At 35.5% G+C, this 23479-nt stretch overlaps 2 protein-coding genes across 5 annotated transcripts in view; one reads left to right on the top strand and one right to left on the bottom strand.

Moving 5' to 3' along the window:
• Positions 1-22533, top strand: part of LOC111596284 — a 32378-nt gene extending 9845 nt beyond the window's left edge. Inside the window, exons 4-12 of one of the 4 annotated variants that reach the window (XM_023310434.2) lie at positions 8125-8599; positions 9657-10071; positions 10953-11383; positions 11444-11588; positions 11657-11808; positions 11912-12228; positions 12295-12582; positions 14624-14731; positions 22170-22533. In XM_023310434.2, the coding sequence (XP_023166202.1) occupies positions 8125-8599; positions 9657-10071; positions 10953-11383; positions 11444-11588; positions 11657-11808; positions 11912-12228; positions 12295-12582; positions 14624-14731; positions 22170-22298 (2460 nt within the window). In that variant the 3' untranslated portion in view covers positions 22299-22533. Of the gene's footprint in view, positions 1-8124; positions 8600-9118; positions 9211-9422; positions 9582-9656; positions 10072-10952; positions 11384-11443; positions 11589-11656; positions 11809-11911; positions 12229-12294; positions 12583-14623; positions 14732-22169 lie in introns of those variants that run through there. The other 3 variants (XM_023310436.2, XM_023310437.2, XM_023310435.2) reach the window with 3 other exon arrangements.
• LOC111596285 (protein vem-1) lies at positions 6032-6926 on the bottom strand. Its single transcript, XM_023310439.2, has one exon. The coding sequence runs from the start codon at positions 6838-6840 to the stop codon at positions 6124-6126; it is 717 nt and encodes a 238-aa protein (XP_023166207.2). The 5' UTR covers positions 6841-6926; the 3' UTR covers positions 6032-6123.
• Positions 22534-23479: the final 946 nt, after the last annotated feature.

Raw genomic sequence — 23479 nt, 5'->3', positions numbered from 1 at the left:
ACACAGAATTTCAACCTGTCCAACTCTGATGTCTGCTCTTTGTTTTCCAAGCAAGCGGCAAACGCAAAGTGAGTGAAAAGCTGTTGCTTTGGCTAGCTGTGTTTTGATAATTAAAGAAAAAAGAGTAATTGCTTATGGACTTTGTATATAAATAAGTTAATTTATATTTATAACAATTAAATTTCATTTAATTTTGAATTTGCATTCAGTTTTTTGCCAATCAGAAGGCAGATGACTAACTACTAGAGTCTGCAAATGGCTTTAAGCTCAAAAATACTATAAATATAAAATATAAATATATATAATAAATATAAATAAATATAAAAAAATATAAAATGAAATAAAATTTGAAGTATTCCCAAAAGAAAACTGGAGACAGTGAAACTAGGTTAGGCAAAGGCCTTAATTATTACATTTTTATTAAATTATATTAGATGTCTATGTACTATGTCTAATGTCTATGTACATTTTGCCTTTACAACTTAATTTCCATTATATCTACTTAAAATTGAAGTCGCAGTTTGAGTACGTATGTCCAGCATGCGTGCTTGTCGCTGATGATCCTCTTAAGAGCTCTGGCTATTCAGCAAAGTGGAGCAACAATTTTTTTTCTCATAAGCTTTCTTAAGCTTATCTTCTCTTTAACTTTAGTTTTAAAATTAGTTTCCAGCATTTGTGACTGCAGTCAAGGCTGTCTGCTGCTTTCATTTTAAATCACAAAATACTGAAAATGCTTTTAATTACATATTAAATTTCTAGATGCTGTTCCTATATAAAAAGTGAGTTTCAAGCTCAGAAAGAATTAAAAAAATATTGTTAAATTACTGATTAACTAGAAGAATGAAATTGGCTTTCACTATTAACTAAACTGTTTTATACATGAGTTAACAATGTGCAATTGAACGTATTGCCCAAATGGTTTCATTGAATTTGAAAACATTTCATTACACCCTACTTATTTTTAGCTTTTTTCAATGGGTACCTATGATGAGGTCTATTTAATATTGCCTTGGGAATGTTTTACTTAGACTCGAATTGCTGCAACGGACACGTATTCAATTGTGGCGAACGCATTTCGTGTCTGTCTGCTCGGTCTACACTGAATGTCTATATTTTTGCGAGCATGAGTAAAGAAACAGCAATACAGCCGTGCGTAGTAGCTGAGCAGCATAAGAGCCCGGCATTTATTTGTGGCGCCACCATAACGCTGTCACAATCAATACAGACTTAAACACTAAGGCACACGCCCACATGGAGCTATAAAACGCACACAAAGCTAACAAGTGAGTTTATAAGTGTCTCTCATTGCATGCGTGTGTGTGTGCCCGTGCGTGTGCAGAGGAACAGAATGGAAGAGAGGGAGAGAGAGAGAGAAAGAGAAACTCGAGCTGGCACCAACTAGCTACACATTGCTGTGCGCCCATCAGCCAGACTCACGTTGAAGCGCACACAAATGCAGAGCTGTACGTATTACGCATACGCACGGTGCGCCGCCGTCTGTAACAGATGCTGCATCTGTTTGTGTTGCATAGTATTTGGCTTGCCCCGGTTTATGTTTAAGGCCCTGCATGCGCATAAATTTCATGTCATGTCGATTCATTGATTGTGGCAAATAACTGTCTGCTCGTCCAACCCATTGGACCTTGTGAATGCTAATACTCGACATCGCATCGCATCGCATAGAATAAATTTGTAGCCCAGCAAATTTCGTTTTATGTTTTTTTTTTTTTGCTGTTGCCGTATTTTATGCATTGTGGACAGTTTGGGTTATTGCTGCTGCTTTCATTATTGCTTTTGCAATTTCTGTGCCCGCTGTTGTCATTGGTTTAATAAAATATTAAGTACCGAATTCTCTCCCATATGAGCGGTCAAGCAACGCACAATTTATGTGGCAAATATTGAAAACGAGCTGAACAAATAAAATGCTGAATAGAGTACTCGGGCCTTGGTTTCGAATTCCAAATAGAAACACTTAACAATATCAAAGTTTCAAGAGCAATATTCATAGCCTTCACAAACACTGTGCAACAAGGTTAGAGACAATGTGATGCAAGTGAATTGAAATTGATTACGCATGACAAATGAAATTAAATTAACTGAAATCTCAAATGATGTGCATAATTATTACAGGCTCAAAGTGTATTCATTTGTATTGTTTTTTACAATACATATAATTTTTTATTATTATTTTTTAATCATAAAAATGTATAATATGTAAAAAAAATCACTATAACTGCAGAAAAAAATCTATCATCAATTATTGTTTTTATTTTATTTAACATTTCAAGTTTGCTACCGAAAAAGTTGCATTATGTTGCTCAGTGTAATTTCATACTATTTGATTTGCAGCAAATTCAAATGCTTAAATATTCTCTGACTATCAAAAGAGGCCTAGAAAAAAGAGTAATTATGCTACCAGCATAAGTAAGAGGACACACATGGGCGAGCTAAGCCAACCCAATCGTAAGGACTATAAAAACTAGAGCATTTAATTTTTTTTTGGCATATATGAAAAATGATGACATAAGCTAAAAGCATATTTCAGATTATTAGCCCTGTACACGCTCGTCCAGCGCTTATTAATTTCATATTTTTTATATTTATCTGCGCTGCGTGGAAATTAATAAATATCGTTAATCAGCTTTGGAGCTCTACTGGGGCCTAAGAATATCCAATTTGTTATGTAGGTCTCTGTGTGCATATTAAACAGACACATCTATATATATGTATATATATATATAGACACCCACACGAAAGTTAAATATCTCGTTTTCAGAAGGTAAAGCCTTCAATTTTGGTTAGTGCCCACATTTAAATGCTGCCAAATGCGGTCGCAACTTATTCATGTGTGAATTTTACATTGTGTGGAGCAGAAAGCATTAAGTGCGCAGCTTGCGGCACTCGTCTGTGTGTTCGTGTGTGTGGGAGTGTGAATATGTATAAACGGAAGTTTAAATGTTGCTGAAGGCAGCCGCATACTCGTCCATATAGGATAACTTATAGTCGCGCACATTTAGCAGATTGCCTATGAATGACTTGCATAAAAGTTTGGCTGTAATAATTAAGAATGATTTTGTGGGAATTGCGCTTAACTAAGAGCTACTCGAGCTGCCGAGCTACACCTGGCGACCCTATTACTTATACAGTAAATTTGGTAACTCCAGTTTGGAAGATGTGAAGAAGAAGATTTGACTAATGAGACTTAGCTTTGCCATCGATTTTGAATAAATATTTAAGAAGTGACTAAAGGGCGTGATTGGAAGCAGAAATTACTGAAAGTTGAGCTGCGATCGCTTTCAGTTTTGCAACAAATTCTGGTAGAATGAGGCAGGGAGAAACGGAGAATAATAAGAATAATTTAATACTTAACTATACGAATCATAAAATGGGTCTATCAAGCTATTATTGAGATAAACTTTGCATTTGCTATGAGCAACAAAATTTATTTTTTTTGAACGGAGCAGAAAATAATTTTGCTGTTTGAATTAATTTAATATTCTGGAAAAAGCTTAATACTTTATTAAATTTCTGGTAAAATCTTTTTCACATAGGTTAAAAGTCTTGGAGAAAATTAAAGTTATATATAACTTGAGCTGTATATGAAACGTACGGCAGACTATGGAAGAGGCAATATGAAATATGAAATATGAAATTATGAAATATGAAATATGAAATATGAAATATGAAATATGAAATATGAAATATGAAATATGAAATATGAAATATGAAATTATGAAATATGAAATATGAAATATGAAATATGAAATATGAAATATGAATGTTGCAATATGCAATCTGCAATATCACAGCAAAACTCAAAATACTAACTTATTTTATTAACCCAAAGATTATTGCTTCTCATATATGTATATAAACCAATATATATATGCATAAATATACATACAAATAAATATCTATATATTCTACATATATATTCAAATATTTGCACTTATATATGACCTATTTGGCTATTTGAATTGAACTTCTTTTTGAAAAGTTCAATATTATTTGGAAAACTAAGCTTAAGTACTCTTCTCCTTGAGTAGTCAAACAGAAATGCAAATATGAAAATAGAATATGACAGCAGCTAGCAGCTCTTCAGTGATAACAAGCAACGAAATGTATTAGTGGCATAAGAAGAACCAACTACAGAACTACTAACAAACAGCAGCACAGCATGCCAGAGAGAGAGATAGTGAGAGAGAGAGAGGTAGTGAGAGAGAGAGAGAGAGAGACAGGTAGATCTGAACAAGTTCTAAACAGAGGCAGAGGCAGTGGCCAAAAAAAAAAAGAATCCACTTATGTACATAGAAGTGCACGTCAGCTACATATGCGTGTGTGTGTGTGTGTATGTGTGTTTGAGACTGTATCTGTGTGTGTGTATCACGTACATTTATCTTGATGTCGTTTTGCAGCACTTAAACTACACTAACAACACACGTATACCACACGCACACACACACTCACACACGGACACACACACACACACGCACACACACACACACAGACAGTTCAGCTGCAATACTGTATGTATTACAGCCCCGTTGTCGTTAGCCGTAATGAAACGCAATGGACCTGCGTGTTAAGGGCCTCGTTGTGGTCCTCGTCGTGGACTCGTGCCAGTAGCACGCATTGCCTTAAATGCGAATTTTGCGCAAAGTATCCTTAACTTTAAGATACGCACACTCGAAACACTCTCGCATTCGTCATTTGGACACTTAGCCACACACGCACACCCACCCACACACACATACACACACACACAGATAGGCAGGGCTGTGCATGGGATTTGTATTTATGATGTGCACATAAAGTACCATAAAATGAAGACAATACGTAGTTGCATCAACAATACCTTCGGCATTATCGTAAGTAGAGAACAGTCTCAGCTGCGACCCAGATATTTGGCGAAAACCTTTGCACATTCACCAATGTATTGGCTGGCATTGTGTCTAGTTCTATCTACAAGGCTCATTCATGGCCATCGCTTAGTTCATATCGCAAAGGCGATTTTCAGTTATTTTGAACAGCTCGAATGGTTTATGCCTAGGACGAAATGGCGCAATCAATGATGAGCTGAAACAGGAATATGTATTATCTTTATGGAATATTTAATTTATTGCTATTGTCATATCAATACATACCGAGTAAATGTAAATAACAAATTTGTTTTCTATATTTATATGGCTAAATTCATATTTTAAAATATGGATGAAATTATAATTTTTCAGATAATTGATATATATCGATTAAGTAACAGAAGTTCATAATGTCTTCGACATTCTTGCCTTTTCTATAACTGCTTTTTCACTCTGCATAGTCAATCATTAAGCTTCATCTGAGGCCCAATTAACAGAAACACAAATTTAAAGCAGATTCATTCTAGTCCTAACTAAACTAAGTTCGCCCTCAGTTCCTTCACACTCATCTGTGTTTATAAGCGCCATAGCAGCGACAGATTAAGTTAATCAACACTTAGAAAACTAATCTGCAAGATCAAGTTAATCAATACACATAATAGAAATCTTCATCATCAGCTTAACCATGTTCAGGCTTAAGTATCCTATTATACCAAATGACGTGTAGTTGCCTTTCATAGACTGCCGACAGTTGCTGTGCACTGCAACAGTTTCGAAGGCTTTAAAGGCGATTGCATCTGGGCCAACATTATGCAGGTACTTGCTTTTGCCATGGCCTCTGCCTTTGCTTTGCGGCCTGCTATACAATTATGCAGGAAAGGACAAGTCTGGCTTGCCGTTTGGCAAACATTTATATGGATTCGTTGTTCGAGGGCAAAAACAGAAATTACCATTTTATTATTGCAGGCATTGCCGACGCGTCGTCGGTACGTGAATGATGCTGCTGATGCTGATGCTGCTGCTGCTGTCTCCCATGCTCCAGTTATTGAATTCACATTGAAATTAGTAATGTATATATGCATGGACACGAACTATCTCTGCACTGAACAAGCCCAATCACAACAGACAGCAAGCACTCTGGCTGTAAAAGGCAGATAAAAGAGACAGCGAAATAAATATATATATTTATGTTTCATGTTTGTTTTATGTTTTAGTACAATGGAGATCTTCAGGTAGACTTTGCTTTGTAAAATAAATATTTCGCCTACGAAGCTAAAATAGTCTTGTCGCCATCGGAACAGTCGACCAGAGTGTTGTCAGCATCCTCGAGCTTTGAATTAGTGAAGCTTTCTTCAAGTTTGGAAAAAATTTCAGGTCTTATACCTTCGTTAAGTTGAATTTTGGTCGCGATGTCTGAACCCTTATTGGTCGCGGCATAGCCCTCATTCATGTGTTCATTCAATTCCGTGGCGGAGTCGTACACTGTACTGCCCTCGGAATCGGTCAGTTCGTTGGGCTCTATCAAGACGCCGGCCACATAGAAATGATCTTCGAGCATCGTTTTCCACTCATCCAGATAGGTCTTGAAGTCGCGAGACTCGAAGCGAGCTGTACTCCGGATATACCACATTATATCGGTGCCGGCAAGCGTCTCGTAGTTGCCATTGGGTCCAAAGTCGTGCGGAGCACACGAGACATCGTAGATGGTGCCGTGCAGTGCAATCAAATATCGGCCCTTGGGGTTATGTGAGTCGTAGTGCTCAAGCTTCTTTCTGGTCATACGAAGATTTTGCAGAGGCGCCGGTATCTTGACGTGTCCCTCCTTCTCATAGTCCTCATCATCGTAGGTGGGATAGTCGCGACGCACAAGCATATAGGCCATGTAGCCCACGATGCACGTCAATGCCACGATTCCCAACGGCGAACTGAGCACATCTCGTAGCTGCTCGCTCCACGTACTGCTTGGAAGCGAAGACATCATAGTTAATGTTGTTTTACTATTTTCCTAGCTGCAAGAGAATGACAATGACTAATTTGGTAGAAATTGGTATTGAAATGCCTACTAAGTTGTAATGAAATATGTGAATTGTACTTTAGAGAGAGATCTTTGATGGGAACTAAAAAAATATTTTTAAAATATCTAAGTTATGTTACATGTTATATAAAAAGAGAGAGATCTTTGATATGAAGTAAAAAATATTTTAAAAATATTTAATATTACATGTTATATATAAAGAGATCTTTGATGGGACTTAAAAAAATATTTTAAAAACATTTAAGTAATATTACATTTTATATATAAAGAGAGATCTTTGATGGGAATTAAAAAAATATATTAAAAATATTTAAGTTATGTTACATGTTATATATAAAGAGAGATCTTTGATGGGACTTAAAAAATATTTTAAAAACATTTAAGTAATATTACATGTTATATAAAAAATATATATTTTATTTTTAATGTTTTATAAATCAATTCACATATTCATATGAGTCATATATTAAATTATTTCTTGAATTTTATCCTGGTCTCTTCCATGTTAAACTAAGAAAGGCGAGGCTTAATTTGAATGTCTTGAACAGCTCCTCTGCGAGCCATAGAATATAATGATTCGTTGCAACTTAGAATCCTCTAATCGACTGGCAGATGCCATGTACTTTGCTGCAAGTTCATGTTACAACATCTGCAGCATTTGTTATGCATACTACAAGTAGTCGACTAGCTAGATACCCTATGAACCCGTTCGAGCTGGCTTTGCAGCAGCTGATTGTATGTCTATAGCCTGTGACTAATTGGATTGAAAGTTCAGGCAGAAGACAGAAAGAGACACAGCTGAGTCTATCATCGGTCTGTCCGTCTGTTTCTCAGCTTATGAATGAAAGTATATTTAGGATCTTGAGAGCACTTATTGCTTCTTAGGGCACTCAAACACTTTTTCTTCTTACATGAGAGGAAGGCAGGCTTATTTTAGCTTTTCTTACCTAAGTGCCATACTCTTGAAAGTTTTTATGTGAAACGTTTTTGGCGCTTCAAAGCTTCAACTTTGACTTTAATTTTGCTTTAAATTAAAATTAAAAAATAAATATTTTCTTAAGCATATTTTGAGAGGGAGAATCTTAACGGCAGCAGGCCTCACCTCGGTCAGGCATACCCTGTGTACTCATTTACTGCCAAACAGGGTATTAAAGGGAAATTTGAAAACTTGTGCCACAGCATAATTAATAAAGTAAGTTTAACTTTTTACTGCTTTTAATCTCTTTGCAGGTCTGGTGGTCGCCTTGCCCCAGCCGAGAGTGTCCCGAAGAGCCCGAGTTGGACTTGGCTGTGCACCAATGCGTTGACTATTGTCTCATGCAGGAGCAAAGGAATCCCGAACTTTATACAGATTTGGGGGAGCGTGGCAGGACCACAGCACGAACAACAACAGCGCGGACAACTACAACTTCGAGCACAACGACGACAGCGAGGGCAATGCCCAGTCCAAGTTCAGATGCATCGGAGCCAACTGTATTGACCACAACAACAACAACAACAACAACATCGACGACATCTTCACCAGCGTCATCGTTACCAGCATTATTTGCAACGCAAACGAGAAGCAGATATCAAGACGCACTAAATATGCCATCGACCATGTTTCCGCCTGCATTGTCCCTGCAACTGCAGCAGTCAGCATCATCAGCAGCAGCAGCAGCATCAGCAGCTGAATTGCCAGCGATGTCCATGCAAGGTTTGAATCGTAAGTGTCACTTCTACACGATGATCCCAGCTACTATTGACCATCTTCCATCTTGCGTTCAGCGACTTGAACAGCTTCAGCCCCCCCCCCTCGTTCCTACCCTCTATTATCATTACTCTGCCACAAGCTGCTTGTTAGCCGTTAGTTTTCTTGTCAGCGCAAACACCAGTCGACCTGACTCCTTGGCTCTTTGTCCGTGTCTTGTTAGTTTTTCTAGTTTAATAGGTTTGTTTTTGCCATTCGCGCTGAGTTGCAAGCTAAAAAATGTGTGTCACAAATGTCTGCCGAGAAGGAGTTGAGGCTTGACTTCTCAATGTTTAACGGAAAATACATGAAATGCTTTTTATAAAATGTCAACTATATTTCTAGAGCAGTCACTTGCTTTTATGCTCTTGTGTAGATATAGAAGCTCTTTAGCTTTAATGTTATTTAAGATAACTTTAAAGCAGAAATTGCGCTAAATCGATATTTATCGGTTTTCAATTTGTTCAGCTTATGATAATCCGGAATCAGAGCTGTTAGAGTTCGAGCTCAGACTTTAGTTTATTTAGCAAGAGTTTCAAGTTAGCCAAAGAATAAATTTTAGTATGTTTGGGGAATACCTATAAAGGGTAACTTATATTCCACTTGATGAAACATAGTTTCATTTTGTAGTTTTTTTCTCAAGCTGCCTTTAACAAGCCATAAATTTCATTATTTACAATCCATAAAAGCTGCCATAAGGCCACACTGAACAGATAAGGCCAGCAGAGCTGGGTTACGCGCCCAAGGACGCAACTATAAATCTTAAGCACATATTAATTAAAGAATAATCATAAATTACTAGAGACACGTGAGAATAGTATTGATATATACGACTTTAAGAGTATATCTAGACAATCATATATGTATTTGATCAAGGAGGCTTAGTCAACTTAAAGACTTTCACTATTTTATGGGCTACAAGCCAAGTTCTCCCTATTGAACATCGTAAATTGATTGAGTTAAGATTTGCATTGCTGTCTATAAATACTTAAGCTCCATTCACACACATACTTATCGCGCGTGTTCTGCTCAGTTTCCACAGGCAATTCAGGCACTGCTGACAGCAAATCGGAGCCGAGCATCAGTTGGGTGCATTCGGAGAATGCGGATGAGACATACTTTATGCTGCAGATGCATCCCGATTTGGCCGACCCCACCGAGCAGCTGGGCATGGAGATTGAGCAGGATGACAACGAGACGGTCACCGACATTAGACAGCGATTTGGCGAGGACAGGCTTGTGAAAATGCAAATCAATCTCACTGACATGGATGACCTGGATTTGCGCTGCGGCGGCCTGGTGCGGCGCACGAACATGTCCTATGTGAACTCTGGAGCCGTGCGATGCATGATGCAACGCTGCACGTTTACGCTAAACGCTCCAGAAATCTGCCCACCTGATTACAAGGAAACGGACGATACAATATTCTGGATATACTTTTTATTACGGTACGTTCAAGTGCCGTTCAAATTAAATCGATTAGGACTATTTTTAGTTTTAATGTGCAGCGAGTAGAAAAAAAATTAGAAACTTGAGGCGTAATGCTCGTTCACGTTTCTGAAATCAGCTGCAGCTTTACCTAATATATTTTCTTTAAGCTGGAAAATGGCAACACTGAAGATTCTGGCGCTCAAGCTGTGCAAGACTTTGTTCTTTTTCCGATTATCCACGCTCCCAGCAGTCATAGAATCTGATATAATATTAAAGAAAGTTCCACTATGAATCACTTGATATATTTTAAGAATCTAGTGGAAGATATTCTAATTAGCAAATTAAAATAAAACGACAGATTGATGTATTTACCTGCACTGCTTTTAAGGAGAATATGCTTTAGGCATATGTTACGTATGGAAGAGTCAACTCGTCTATCTGCTTCCCTACTTCAATTTAATTGCAACTACTTCCAACATTAAGCGTATAAACTAAGGATGAATAAACATCTAAAGCTTTTGGCTGATCAATATTTGAGACTCTAATTGGAAATGTATAGGAAGTTCAGCATGTAGAGTATGTGAAGGCTGTGTATATAAATGCTATGCATTCATAAGCACAGAGCTAAGCAATAGAACAGATATGGCAAAAAGCCAATATACCCATAATAGTTCGTAAGCAAGTACAAAAACATAGCATAGAAACGAACAGCAGGGAATTATGTGACTAGCAACTGGGTGCAGGGCTCAGGGTATGTGCTAGTCGAACCCTCCCGGCTAGAGCGCTGTTACTTGTTATACTTAAACACTCTCAAATTCTGAAAAATCGGGCTATTATGCATGTCATGCAGTCGATAGACTCTCGCTAAAAATTAATTATATACTCTGCTTCCTTTTAGTTTTCTAGCTACAACAATGTTGTCAGCCGGCGTTACCATAATGGATCCCATTGCGCTGACGATGATAGAGAAGTTTGGCGGAGACTTTGGGCGCGAGCGCTTGTTTTCAAGCATTGGCATGGCCATTTTTTCGCCCATCACTGGAATTATGATTGACTACTCGTCGCGGGGACTGGGCTATACGGACTATTCGGCTGCGTTCTATACGTACGATGTGCTGCTGGTCATATCGACAATGTCTGTGTTAATGATGCCGCTGGGCGAGAAGCTGCCGGCGGATAATGTGTTCCGGGATTTATGGAATCTATTGAAAATGCCGCACGTGATTGCGTTCATAATATTTCTATTTGTGCTCGGAAATTTCTGGGGCTTCATCGAAAGCTTTCTATTCTTGTATCTCAAGGAGCTGGGCGCTCCCAATTACTTGTTAGGTACGTTCCAGCAGCTGTTCCACAGCTAATGGCTCATGCATTACACTCGTCCATTCGCAGGCATAACAATTACTGTGGGCACTGTGAGCAGCATACCATTTCTCTATGGTGCCGAGAAAATCACACGCATATTTGGCCACGTTAATTTGATTATCATTGCGTTCTTTTCGCACGCCGGACGCCTGGTGGGCTATTCCTTTATCGAGTGAGTGGGCTAGACATGTGCGCCTAATCTAATTTGATGGCAACATCGTATTTCTTTTCCATTGCCAGAAATGCCTGGTGGTGCTTTCCATTCGAGGCCATGGAATCGCTCTCCTGCCATCTGATGTGGGTGGCAGCGGCCACCTACTGCTCCCTGCTGGCGCCCAAGACCCTGCTGGCCACCCTGATTGGCGTCCTTGGCATGGCTCACTTCAGCTTGGGCAAGTGCAGCAAACATCGATCTTATATCTCTGATAAAACACGCTCTGCAATCAAATAACATTGCTTGTTCTCTCTCACTCTGTCTCCCTCTCTCTCGTGCAGGACGTGGCAGTGGTAGCTTTACGGGCGGCCTATTAATTGGCCAGTTTGGCACACGTGATGCCTTCCGGTATATGGGTTTACTGGCGGTCGTTGGCGGCATTGCGTATGGGCTGTTGCATTTGATTTGGTTACGCAAATTCGATCACACCACCGAGGAGTCGGAGGAGGAGGCCGAAACGGTGGAGGCTGGGGAAACGGAAAAGCTAACCGAGCCAGCGACCAAAGAGCAGGGCACTTCCATGTCGCTGGAACGTCTAAGCCTAATGATCAAGTACAATCAAATTGGCAGCTTGTCATCGCTGCCAAGAGGCTCGCGGGTAAATCCAAGACTTAATTGTTCGTCGGCGCAAAAGTTTTCTAATTGAAATTGTTGTCGGCGACAGGCGGATATACACGACCATTTATCGGTGCGTCGGAGCAGCTACAACGTGGAGTCGCTTAGGGGTGTGCCCAAGCATGGGAACATTGGTCACAGCGCATCCAAGGTGGATATATTGCGTTCAGCGCTGGAAATCAATCACAAGTCCTCCAACCATTCGATACTGAGCAAAGCCGATAACAAAACGTCAAATCAATCACTGGGTCGCAATCGTGCCGACAGTGCGCCCAAATTGAATCACAGCAATCTAAAGAATATTTCACAGCCCGCTCTCGAGGGCGTTGTATTAGAGGTAAGCTATCCCAACCCAGTTTCTACTTCTGTTAACAGCTTACGCTGTGCGTATGTGTGTGTGTGTGGGTGCGTGTGCGTGTGCGTGTGTCGATGATTGTCCTCAATTGTTTTGACTTGTGCTGTGGGTTGCGCCTTCGCCTCCTGGACTCGAGTTTGAGAGTTTTTCAAAAATGTTTAGCAGCTGTTGCGCCAATAACTTTTTAGCATACCCAAACGCTATTGTCCTGCTGCGTTCTTCCTGTCTTCCTGTCTGCCTGCCTGCATGCCTGGCCTGTCGACCTCGTCGTTTTTTTGCCACCTTGCCGCCAGCCGGATGCTGTGCGCCACTGCATCCGTTTGCCGTTTATCGTTTATTGTTTATTTTTCAGCATTCGTGTGTTTGGCATTTGTTTCCTCTGCTTCTGATGCCGCTCCAATGCTTCTGATTTCTCTTTTTAGCATAGCTAACTTAGCCAGTGAAATGGAAGCTTCAATGAGTTTTTCTTTTTTGAACAAATAGCATAGAGTCCTGAATTTAGTTGCTCTGCATAAGCCGAACGCGAGAAGTTTAAAGATTTTCTATTGAACACGTATTGATGTTTTAGAAATCCCAAAAAGTTATATATATAGATATATATTTGTTATATACTTAAAGCTAATTTCTTTGGACTTATAAAGTAAACAGAACACACTACAGTCTTCACTAACTAGACTGGATTTCTGAATAGTAAATCATTTTCTGATAGTTTAAAAATTCTAAAACTTATAGATAATTTAAAAAAAATTAGAACAATTTTATATATGTATATGAGAATTTTAATATAATTATATTTTATTTTAATTAATTTGTTATAGTATTTTTAATTATTTCAAACTAATTTTGAAATTTTATTTTATTAGTTTTCATTTTAATAGTTTTATTAATTATTTCAAACTATCTGCAAAACTTAATTATATTATATATAAATTAATAGGTTATAAATTAATTTTTAATTTTAATTAAATTAATTTTTTTTAAATTTAAATTAATTTCTAATAATTTTGTTAACTATTTCAACTACCTATATATACCTTGCCCTACTCAAATTTGATGTTTCAAAAGTCTGTAAACTTTAGTAATTCCATGCAAATTATATGTGTTCGCCTTAGGCAGGCTATGCTATACTTTTATAGAGTATACGTCCATTACTCAATAGTTATATTATTTGCTCATTGAAAGCCAGTTGCCATTATCAATTTCCCGTTTATGTTTTCTTTTAACAATATTTAATTACAAAATATATTTTTAATTACTTCAAATGGACAAATTTATTGATTCGATTCCGAGCAGACCTATCCGACTATTTAATACAGCTGCGAATGAACTAAATATAATCAGCGTATCGGTTTAATTAAAAACTTAATATGATATATGAGACAATCGATGCGACTATAAATGGATGCGTGCCGTAGTTAATTTCATAATTAATTATCAAAGCTTTCAAGCGAGCTTTTATGGCTGCCTGGCAACCATAATTCAATAAATCAAATGTGGTTGCAACAAATGCGCATCCAGCAGAAGCAAAAACAAAAAAAAAACACACAAAACAACAAAAACAACAACAACAACAAAAGCAACAAATTAATGAATTTATGAACATGCCAAACTTTGCCTTGGCATTTCCAGGCAGCAAAACAACACACTGAGGCAGACAGATGGACAGCTGGACAAACTGACAAACTGGGCGCAGGAAATAAAAGCTAGCAACCGAAAGCAGCAGGGAGCTAAGAGCAGCAGCAGCAGGGCGCTAGCATCAGCCATTCGCTTGCAAATTGCAGGCTAGAGAGTCCAAAGGGGCCAACAAGTTCGTTTTTGGCTTTTTGCGTTTGTGCCAAATAAATTTTCCAAAACCATGGGCGCCATTTCCTATCTGTCTATGTGTGTGTGTATGTATGCGTGTGTATCTGTGTGTGAGCTTGCGTGTGTGTCTGAATTAGTGTGTGACTGCATCTCTATCATAAGTATATAAAACTATACCGAATCTGTGCTACAACAAATGCCATTCACACATACAAAACAGGGCGTGGAATCAACATTTTTCCCGAGCCGCATGAAAAAGTATCCAAGTGGTTTGTTAACTTCAATACCCGCTGTGGATTTATCCGTAATACCCACCTCAATGTTAATGGTAAAGTACACAGCCAAATGGGCCACAATAAATGCATGTTATAAAAGTTTTCAAGCCAACCCGAAGTTCATATGCTTGCAGAGCGACACACAGATCGATAATGAAGTATATATATTAATATATTCATAAATGTATATTTATCTACTTCATAATTTGCATTTAATTAGTATTTGAAATTAAATTTAAATTGCAATATGAATTCCAGCCTAAGGCCTTAGGACTTTGGGGCAAAATTTCATTTTAGGAATTTTATTAGCTACTGAAAATATTCTAAATTCAATTTAATTCTTTTTCTCTTTGCCCGAATACACATTTGCATAATCAAATATATTTGTACTGAATTTTGTAAAATTTTCATTAGCCGCTTAGGAGATAAAAGGCAATATCCAAACGCCATTGATATTAGCTTAATGCCCTATCAGCCAGCATAGCATGTGTAAACATAGGAGTTATATTAACTAGCTTTTAAAAATATATTAAAAATTTTACAATTTATTTACTTTGATTTGGTAAAAATAAATGACACTAGCCAACAGGATTAGTAACTAAGAAATATACTCTGTAAGTCTGGAGTGAAAAATTTAGTTAATTTTTCGATCATATTTTGGGTCTTTAAATACAGATTTTTATTTTTATTTTATTTTTAGCAGCATAAAATGCATTATGAATGCATTTTTTAAATATGTTTAAATAATTTACAAGGTATTCGAGATAAAAATACTATAGTCCAAAGACAGACAGTTCAAAGCAGAGCAGTTTGGCAGCCCATATGAAAACATGAAAATTAGAAAACAGTATATAAAATATATATATAATTCATAAATTAATTAATTAAAATTTGCTCCTTTGGCTCACTTTCCATTAATTGACAATTAAAAATTGATAATATTAATTCTACAGAAGCTTAAGGTAATTTGGGGATTGAAGTATTACGGCAAAAAGAGACAGTGTCCTACACAGAGCAACCCATATGAAAGCACACGAATGGAATTAACTAGCATAAAAAAATAATAAAAACTACGCATTTAATATCCATTCAGCATTCCATGAATTTTAAGTTAATGCGCAGATTAAGAGATAAAAGCTAAGAGCCAAAGCAGTTCACATTAGCCTGTCATTTCATATAAAATCACTTTTAAAGCTGTCGCTCGCTCTGCAAACATATTTTTAGCTCTTGAGTGAATATACATACATATACACATATATATATGCATTGACATATGCTCGTATTGCATCCATGGATCGGGCAGGAGCGCGAGTCCCAGCAGCACATCATTGCGCTGACAAAGTGTGTGAGGCTGCGTTAGATTTGGGTTTCGACTCGTTGCTCGCTGCACGTTGCTCGTTGTTGGTTTTGTTAAATTAGTTTTAATTGATGTTGGTTTTGCGTTTGCCGAACCACTCGGGCATCACTTTATAACGTTTAATTAAGGCCCACACTTGCACTGTTTGACTTTGGCTCCACTTGTTTTAACAACATTTAAAAGCATGCTAAATATGCGCTTCAATCATTCATCACATAAATATATACGTATATATATATTTATATATATATATATATATATCTTATTGGCCGATTGGGGCAATTGTAAATTTAAAATTTTGGTATTTTCTTTTCGCTGTGATTGTGTTTGTTTGTTTGTATTCTGCTTTTTATTTGAGTCGAGTGATTTGTTGTTCAACTTAGCACGAGTTGACAAAAAAACCAGTAACAATAGCAGCTGCTCCAAAGGCAACAATGAGAGTGGGGCGAACAGCCCCATTCGCCTGCCTGAAAGCTCCAACTAAAAAGCAGCAGCAGCAACAGCAACAGCAAAAACATTGCCGTCGCTTGAACAAACAAAGAGAAGCAAAATTTGAAACGTTGGCAACGTTTCTGAAGCTGTCAATTGGAAGTGGGCTACAAATTATTCAGCTGCTGCTGAAAATACAAAAATTGTTCATGGGCAACTTAATGCAAGCCTTAACAACTTGAGATCTCGTCTAATCGACTGTGTTGATAACGAGCTCTAAATGCGACAATAAGCGAGATTTCTGCAGAAAGTTTTTTGTTTATGTAAATATGGATATCGGTGAATGAGTCCAATACAAGAATTCCAGTTCAAGATTATACAAAATATATATTTCTTTCAAACTTTTTGGCAAGAGTTTAAGCTAAGATGTAAGCAACAGAATGCAGTAAAGGCAGTCAGCAGACATATTACTTTATTTAGGCCTCATTTCAGAGAATTGGACTTTTATTTCATATAAAACTTGAAGTTAAAACAAAACTGTGGAATAGTCTCACGGCTACATTTATGTAGATAACGAAACTGAAGAAAAATGGTGACGAATTTATAAAGATAATATAAGTTTTATGTATACATTTAAATATATAAATTTTTATATCATATGCAAAATAAGTTTTATAATATAAACATTCGATGTCTACAGCTCAGACTACTAATAAAAGGAATTCTTAAAATTATATACTATAGGTACTAAATATTTCACATCTACTTATTCAGACTTTAATTATTTTAAGACAAAGAAAATAAATAAATTCAAATGATCTTTTTTACAATAGGAAGGCAATGCCTCATAATCTATATCCAACACCTATAGCTTTAACGTTCAAGTTCTGCAGATATAAACTTCTTAAATCTTTATCTTTCAGTTTCACATTATTCGATTACTTTTGCCACACTGTATTAGAAACAACACAACAATCGATTTCATTCCAATATTCTACTATTCTTAATGGCACGTGCGAATGTTCTACGATTTCCTGTTAGCTATTTTCCTTTAACTTTCTTTTTATATTCTGCTTCTATTTTTGTGGCTTAAATTAAAGGAAGCTAAGTAAGAGAGAGAGAGTTTAAATGTGCGTTCTTTTTACCAGTGGTCGCTAAGCTAACGGCAAATACTGTAATTCTGTTAATCTTTATTTTAAAAACATATTTTTATATAAATACTGAAATTTATTTTCTATAATAAATCAAAAAAGAAATTAATCAAATGAATGTAAATTGCTTAAGAGCAAACGAAAGCAAACGTGAAGTGGATTCCAAATTTCCAAATTGAATATTATTAAATATTTATGAATATTATTAGAACTCTTTAAAATATTATTAAATCTAAATCTAGCTAGCTTCAATAACCAACCAAATATTTCAAAGCTGCCACTGAGAGCAACTTGTATTGCTTTCAGCCTTAGTTGCTCATTTAAATCATTATGAAGAAATATCTTTTTATTCTAAATTATTATGCCCTCTTAAAGGACAAAGAATAAAGGAAAGAACCTGCTCATGCGTTTCAAATTCAATGCCAAATAATTTGAAGCTCTTGATTGAATGGCAAATGTTAGTCATTGTTCGAACGCCCATTAAATGATTGCGAAATTGCTCGTAAGTAATTTATAATGTTCACAGAAAGTAATAGAAAGGAATCATATATATATATGATAACTTGTGGAATATCAATATATTCAACAAGTGATTAAAGTCGAGCATATTATTAGACTGCGCTCAATTATTATAATTGCAGATTTTGCATAATATTTACTTTGCTATGGCAAAAAAGCTCTTTCCAAATAATTCATTAAATTATATATATACATGAGACCCGCATCATATTAAATTTTTTTATAATGTAAAGCAAAATAAAATAAATAAATTATTAATTAATATGTTCTTGTTAGCTTTCAAAAAGTCTAAAAGCGTCTTTCAACACGTAGTCTAGCTCTCGCTTCCAGCTCTCTCCCTCTCTCTCTCTCTCTGTCTCTTGGAGCCTTTGACGTTCCATGGGCAATTAAATTTTAGGCGCACAGCTCATTTGTGAATTGTTGTGCATGTCTACGTAGTGAAGAGAGTATATTAGTATATTCCTGTCTGTCTGCCAAAATATATTATAAGTTTGTGCATGTCAGCTACTATTTTACTACCTTTTCTCGTATTACTACTATACTATTTTTACTACCTTTTCTAATATTAAATTTATACTGTTTTACTACTTTTTCTAGTATTATTTATTAAATTTTTTTAATACTTTAGTATTATTTCTAAAATATATCTATACTTTTTTTTACTACTAATTCTATCAATATTCCCTCTTTTTTCAAACTTGTTCAAACTTGTTCCTAGTAATTATTTACTACTCTTTTGTATCACGACTATTTTAATAATATTTTTACGACTGTTTCTATCATGATTTCCACTAACTTTTCTTATATATTAATTCTAATATTATCTAATACAAGTATCTAGTACTATTTAAATGAACAAACCATTTCTCCCCACGAAATTCATTTCAATCCATATCCATATTTAAGCAGTTAGAGCTAAGATATTATTTTGCTAAAAATCATAATAAATGTTCGCTAGAGTGTTACCTAGAGTATTGCCTAGTGTCTTATACCCGAGTGCAATGTTCATTTTGCAAAACAGAGCCCATAAAACAAAGGCGAGCAAAATTTCTGTTTTATATCAAACGAAATAAACTGATGAACCGAAACCCACCTTTGCACAAATGGCACTTAAGATCCATGGAAGCCTGTGTGTGCTTTACATGTTTACATGTACTCACACGTATACATACACACACACATATATATATATATATATATATATATATACACAAATAAAAGCCGCAATCTACAATTTACGCAGTGGCTGAGGAACAGCAACAGCAACAGCAGCAGCAGCTCCACTTGATGCCAGGTTCATTCGTGAATAGCTGCGGTCTGTTTGTGTGTTTGTTGTCCGATTGTAATGAAACTTTTAGGCCCTAAAATTGCTGTCCAAATGTGTGTGCGAGTGTGTGTGTATATATATACAACAATAATACGCAAGGCTATTTGTCATTTCAATTTGTGCACGCAGTGAGCAAATGTATTACAAATAGTCAAATGCTGCTGCATGGATTTTATCTACCACATTAAATGTTGCGAGTGGGAACATCCTCGGCTCACTGAGCTTATCTATCTCATACAGGAGATATCATGTACAAAAAATTCTTCTAGATACTAATGTATATATTATAGAAGACATAGCTACTTAGTCTTAGTTCAAGCTGCTGAATAAGAAAAGAATAAAGTTTTATTTATACAAAAGCAAATCCAAAGTAGAAATTCACTTCGAAAGTGAAGAATATAAATATAAATAGAATATTTTTTATTTATTTTCTTTTGTTTTTTCTCTTTGAGTTTGTTTTTCTTAAGTTTAAAAATATTTTTCTATATAATTTTTCTTTTCTTATATTCAAATTCAAACTGCTCAAACTTTTGCCAAAGAATGCGTAAATGTGGTTATTGATTTCCAAGAAATTTGTTGTCAACAAAATGAAGTGAATTTAGTTAAGGAACAGAAAGAGAAGCTTTCAAAGAGTTAAATATTCTCGATTGACTCAACTATTACTACTGAGCTAGAATGCAACAAATGCTACTGCTATTAATGACTAGAGATCAACTGCATTAAGCACCAAATCATTCTAACAATTCATGGACACATTTTCCATTGGAAATATGGATTTGTTTAACATATGCATAAAGAACTCATTAAAGTTAGCTACGCTGCCTGCTCGTTGATTATTGGTCAATTGCAGCTCTACAAAGTTTAAGAGTATAAATAAACATATTTTAATTGGGGCCAACAACTTGTGCAGAAGGTGCAGCTACCATTATGCACTGAGGCACAACGTGGCACAAAGAGTCTCCGCTTTGCAATTTGCTGCATAAATATCACGCTCTCAGTTCTTTAAGAATGCAAATGTTGTTTGCATATTTCCACGAGCTTTGCAGTGAACGCGTATAAAACAACTTATAAATCATCGACTTAAAAGGCCACTTCTATGACAGAGCCTAATATATAGTCGACTAACATGCATATTCTGGCTGAGTTTTATTTACACAAGTTGAGACCTGAGACTCTGGGTATCGAGTTACTTTTCATCCTCTCGCAATTGAGTGCAGAGTATTTGCTAGCTGCCTGCCTCAACTTTCCGTGCCCCAAAATGTGTATATACTCGCATGTACTTAATGCTATATGAGCTGGAACCTGCATGCAGCTTAAAAGGCCAGTCCTGGCCAATGCAGTCCAGTTGCCTGAATTTCAATACAAAAATAACACTGGAAACCAACAAATATGTTGCGTGATTAAATCGTATTTAGTTTACACTTTTCACAAGAGTATTGCATTGCTTTTTGTTTTTGTTTCTGTTTTTTCTTTTATGTTTTTGTACGGTCTGCGTTGCTTTGAAATTGGTTTAATATTTACTTTAGTTTTTAATTGGCAATATAAACGAGCGCAAATATTTATCAAAGCCCAGCACAGTTACCCTATAGAATACCAGTTACCCTATATATAAAAATTTCATTTTGTGGATAGCTAAAAACACGTTAACGTATTTATAACTGTTTGATAAATTGCAAAGTTAATATAATTCAGAAAGCCTTTTCAAGCTGCTTCTCCTGAATACAGAGAAAATATTTCTGATTATTTCACATTCAGTTAAGATTTGGTAGTTGAAAACAAATGTGGAATATATTTATATAATTTCAAAGTTATATACTTTTGGTATCAGTAAACTGCAAACAAGTTCCACACACTCAATTACATGCCATAGAAATTCTTTTCCCATTTATTGCGCCACGAGTTTGATATTTGCACAGGGCATTTCGATGTTCTATTTTCTCGATTCGGTCTCATGTAAATGTTCAGCGCCTGCAGGCACATAAAAAATTCAATATTTGATTATTAACGAACATTTTTGTCAACTTTAATAATGGCAAAAAATTTCCTTTGTGTCCATACACATAGGAAAAAGGGCACAGCCCAAAGCCACAATAAATTATATTTTTATTTTTGAAAAGTCTTTAACATGTTTCGACCTTCCAAAAAGTAGATTTTTAAATTGCTGTATTTACCAAGAAAATAATGAATAAATTTAATTTGCGCTTTCTGAATCTAAAAAAGCTTATATATTTAAAATTTATTATTTATTTATGTAGAATTTCTGTATTTTACTACATTATATATTATAATTTGAAACCCGAAAAGAATTTAAATACAAAACATAAATCCACTCTAAATCATTTGGGACTAATATTAATTTTGAAAAATAATATTATATAAAGAAAGATCGAAAGAAATAACGAAGAAGGAAACCAAAAACAACAAAACTTTTCTGTGATATTAAAAACTAAATAGAGCAGAAAGAAATTTAAATTAAATATGAAAAAATTAAATATAATATTGTTGAATATTTCCAATAAAATGCTACTTTACTCGATATATTACTCACAAACTCAATGATATCATTATAAAAATACATAAATGTAAAAATGTTAAATAACTGCATATAAATAATTACTGTTATTGCATTGGGCATGCTTTTTAGATAAATACTTTTGACTCACTTACTTACTAACTAACTTCTTTGTCTTCCACTAAACAATGAACAGGATCAGGAGGGCCCCAAGGTAATACCCGAAGAAACGGAACTAAATTCGTCCAAAATAACTGTATCAGGCTGTACGGAGGAGTTGGCTCCAAAAGCTCAGTCAGTCGGCGTGCAAGAGGATGACCATTGAAACACATCCTGCATTTAGCTGCTGAGGCGTTTTCTATGGGGCGTTTGAGTGATATTACAAGAAAAAAACAAACAAAACTAATTGAAATTATGCAACAGTAAAAATAGGCAAAAGAGGACGGAACAACGATTCTGTGGACCGAAAATGTTAAACAATTTATCTGTTAGTTTGTACATTTGTTACGAATATGTTATATAAATTATGCAAAATAAACGAAAATATTGTTGAAAAAACCCAAAAGCCAAAATTGAATTTCAATTGCAATAAAATTTGCCAGCGGGAATTTTGCTCTGAAAATCATTTATTTGCTTTTTGCTTAACTTTTAATTGGTATTATTAACGAAAAAACTGAATTGCCTTAATTCAATTTACACATATGTTTAATGTATTTACTTATTATTTAAGAATTTTAAATTATTTTTTGATTTTGTTTTTTTTTTGCTAGATTTTAATTTTCAGCTTTAAATTATTTATTCTTCTTTTTTTTTGTAACTTTAAATTTATTTCTATTAAACTGTGATGAGCCGAGCCAATAGTATTAGCTACTCACAGTTTTGGAATTTAATATAATTTATTAAATTTTATTTTGCAATAATTGAGCTCGTTTAAACAAAGGATGTTTTTATAATTTAACAAGCAGCAAGAGTTTGCCTTGATTCCTTTTAATCAAGCTGCAGCTACAACTCTGACTGAAAAACTTAATCTAGAGTACAGTCCGGCCGAAGAACTACAAATATAATATATATATAAATTTATATATATAGTATATATTTACGAAGTTTTTTCAGAAACACTCAACATATATATTCTCATTTAATTTTCCCTTTGTTTTTCGGATTTTCTTGTGAAGCCATTTGTTCTGCACTTTTGAACAATTTTAAAACATTTTACAGCAATATGCTCTATGTAGCTAAGAGGAACACACAGACAAACACATATTATGCAAACAAATAAAACACACACACAACTGCATTAACCGCAAACAAACAAAAAACAATATTTTGGCATGGCTTTTGATTTATGTTAATTAATATTTAATAAGAGCTTATGTTTACGCTGTTAGCCATTAGCTTCCATTTAATGTACATTTTGCCTTTCATGTGACTCAACAATTAGCTGCAATAATCTCTGCCACATAACAAAGCATCACACAGGCCAACAGGATTTTGCTTTTTTGTTTA

The sequence above is a fragment of the Drosophila hydei genome, unplaced genomic scaffold, assembly GCF_003285905.1.
Source record: "Drosophila hydei strain 15085-1641.00,03,60 unplaced genomic scaffold, DhydRS2 tig00008116-arrow-pilon, whole genome shotgun sequence".
NCBI classification, from domain to species: Eukaryota; Metazoa; Arthropoda; class Insecta; order Diptera; family Drosophilidae; genus Drosophila; species Drosophila hydei.
This window is presented reverse-complemented; position numbering and strand designations above follow the sequence as displayed.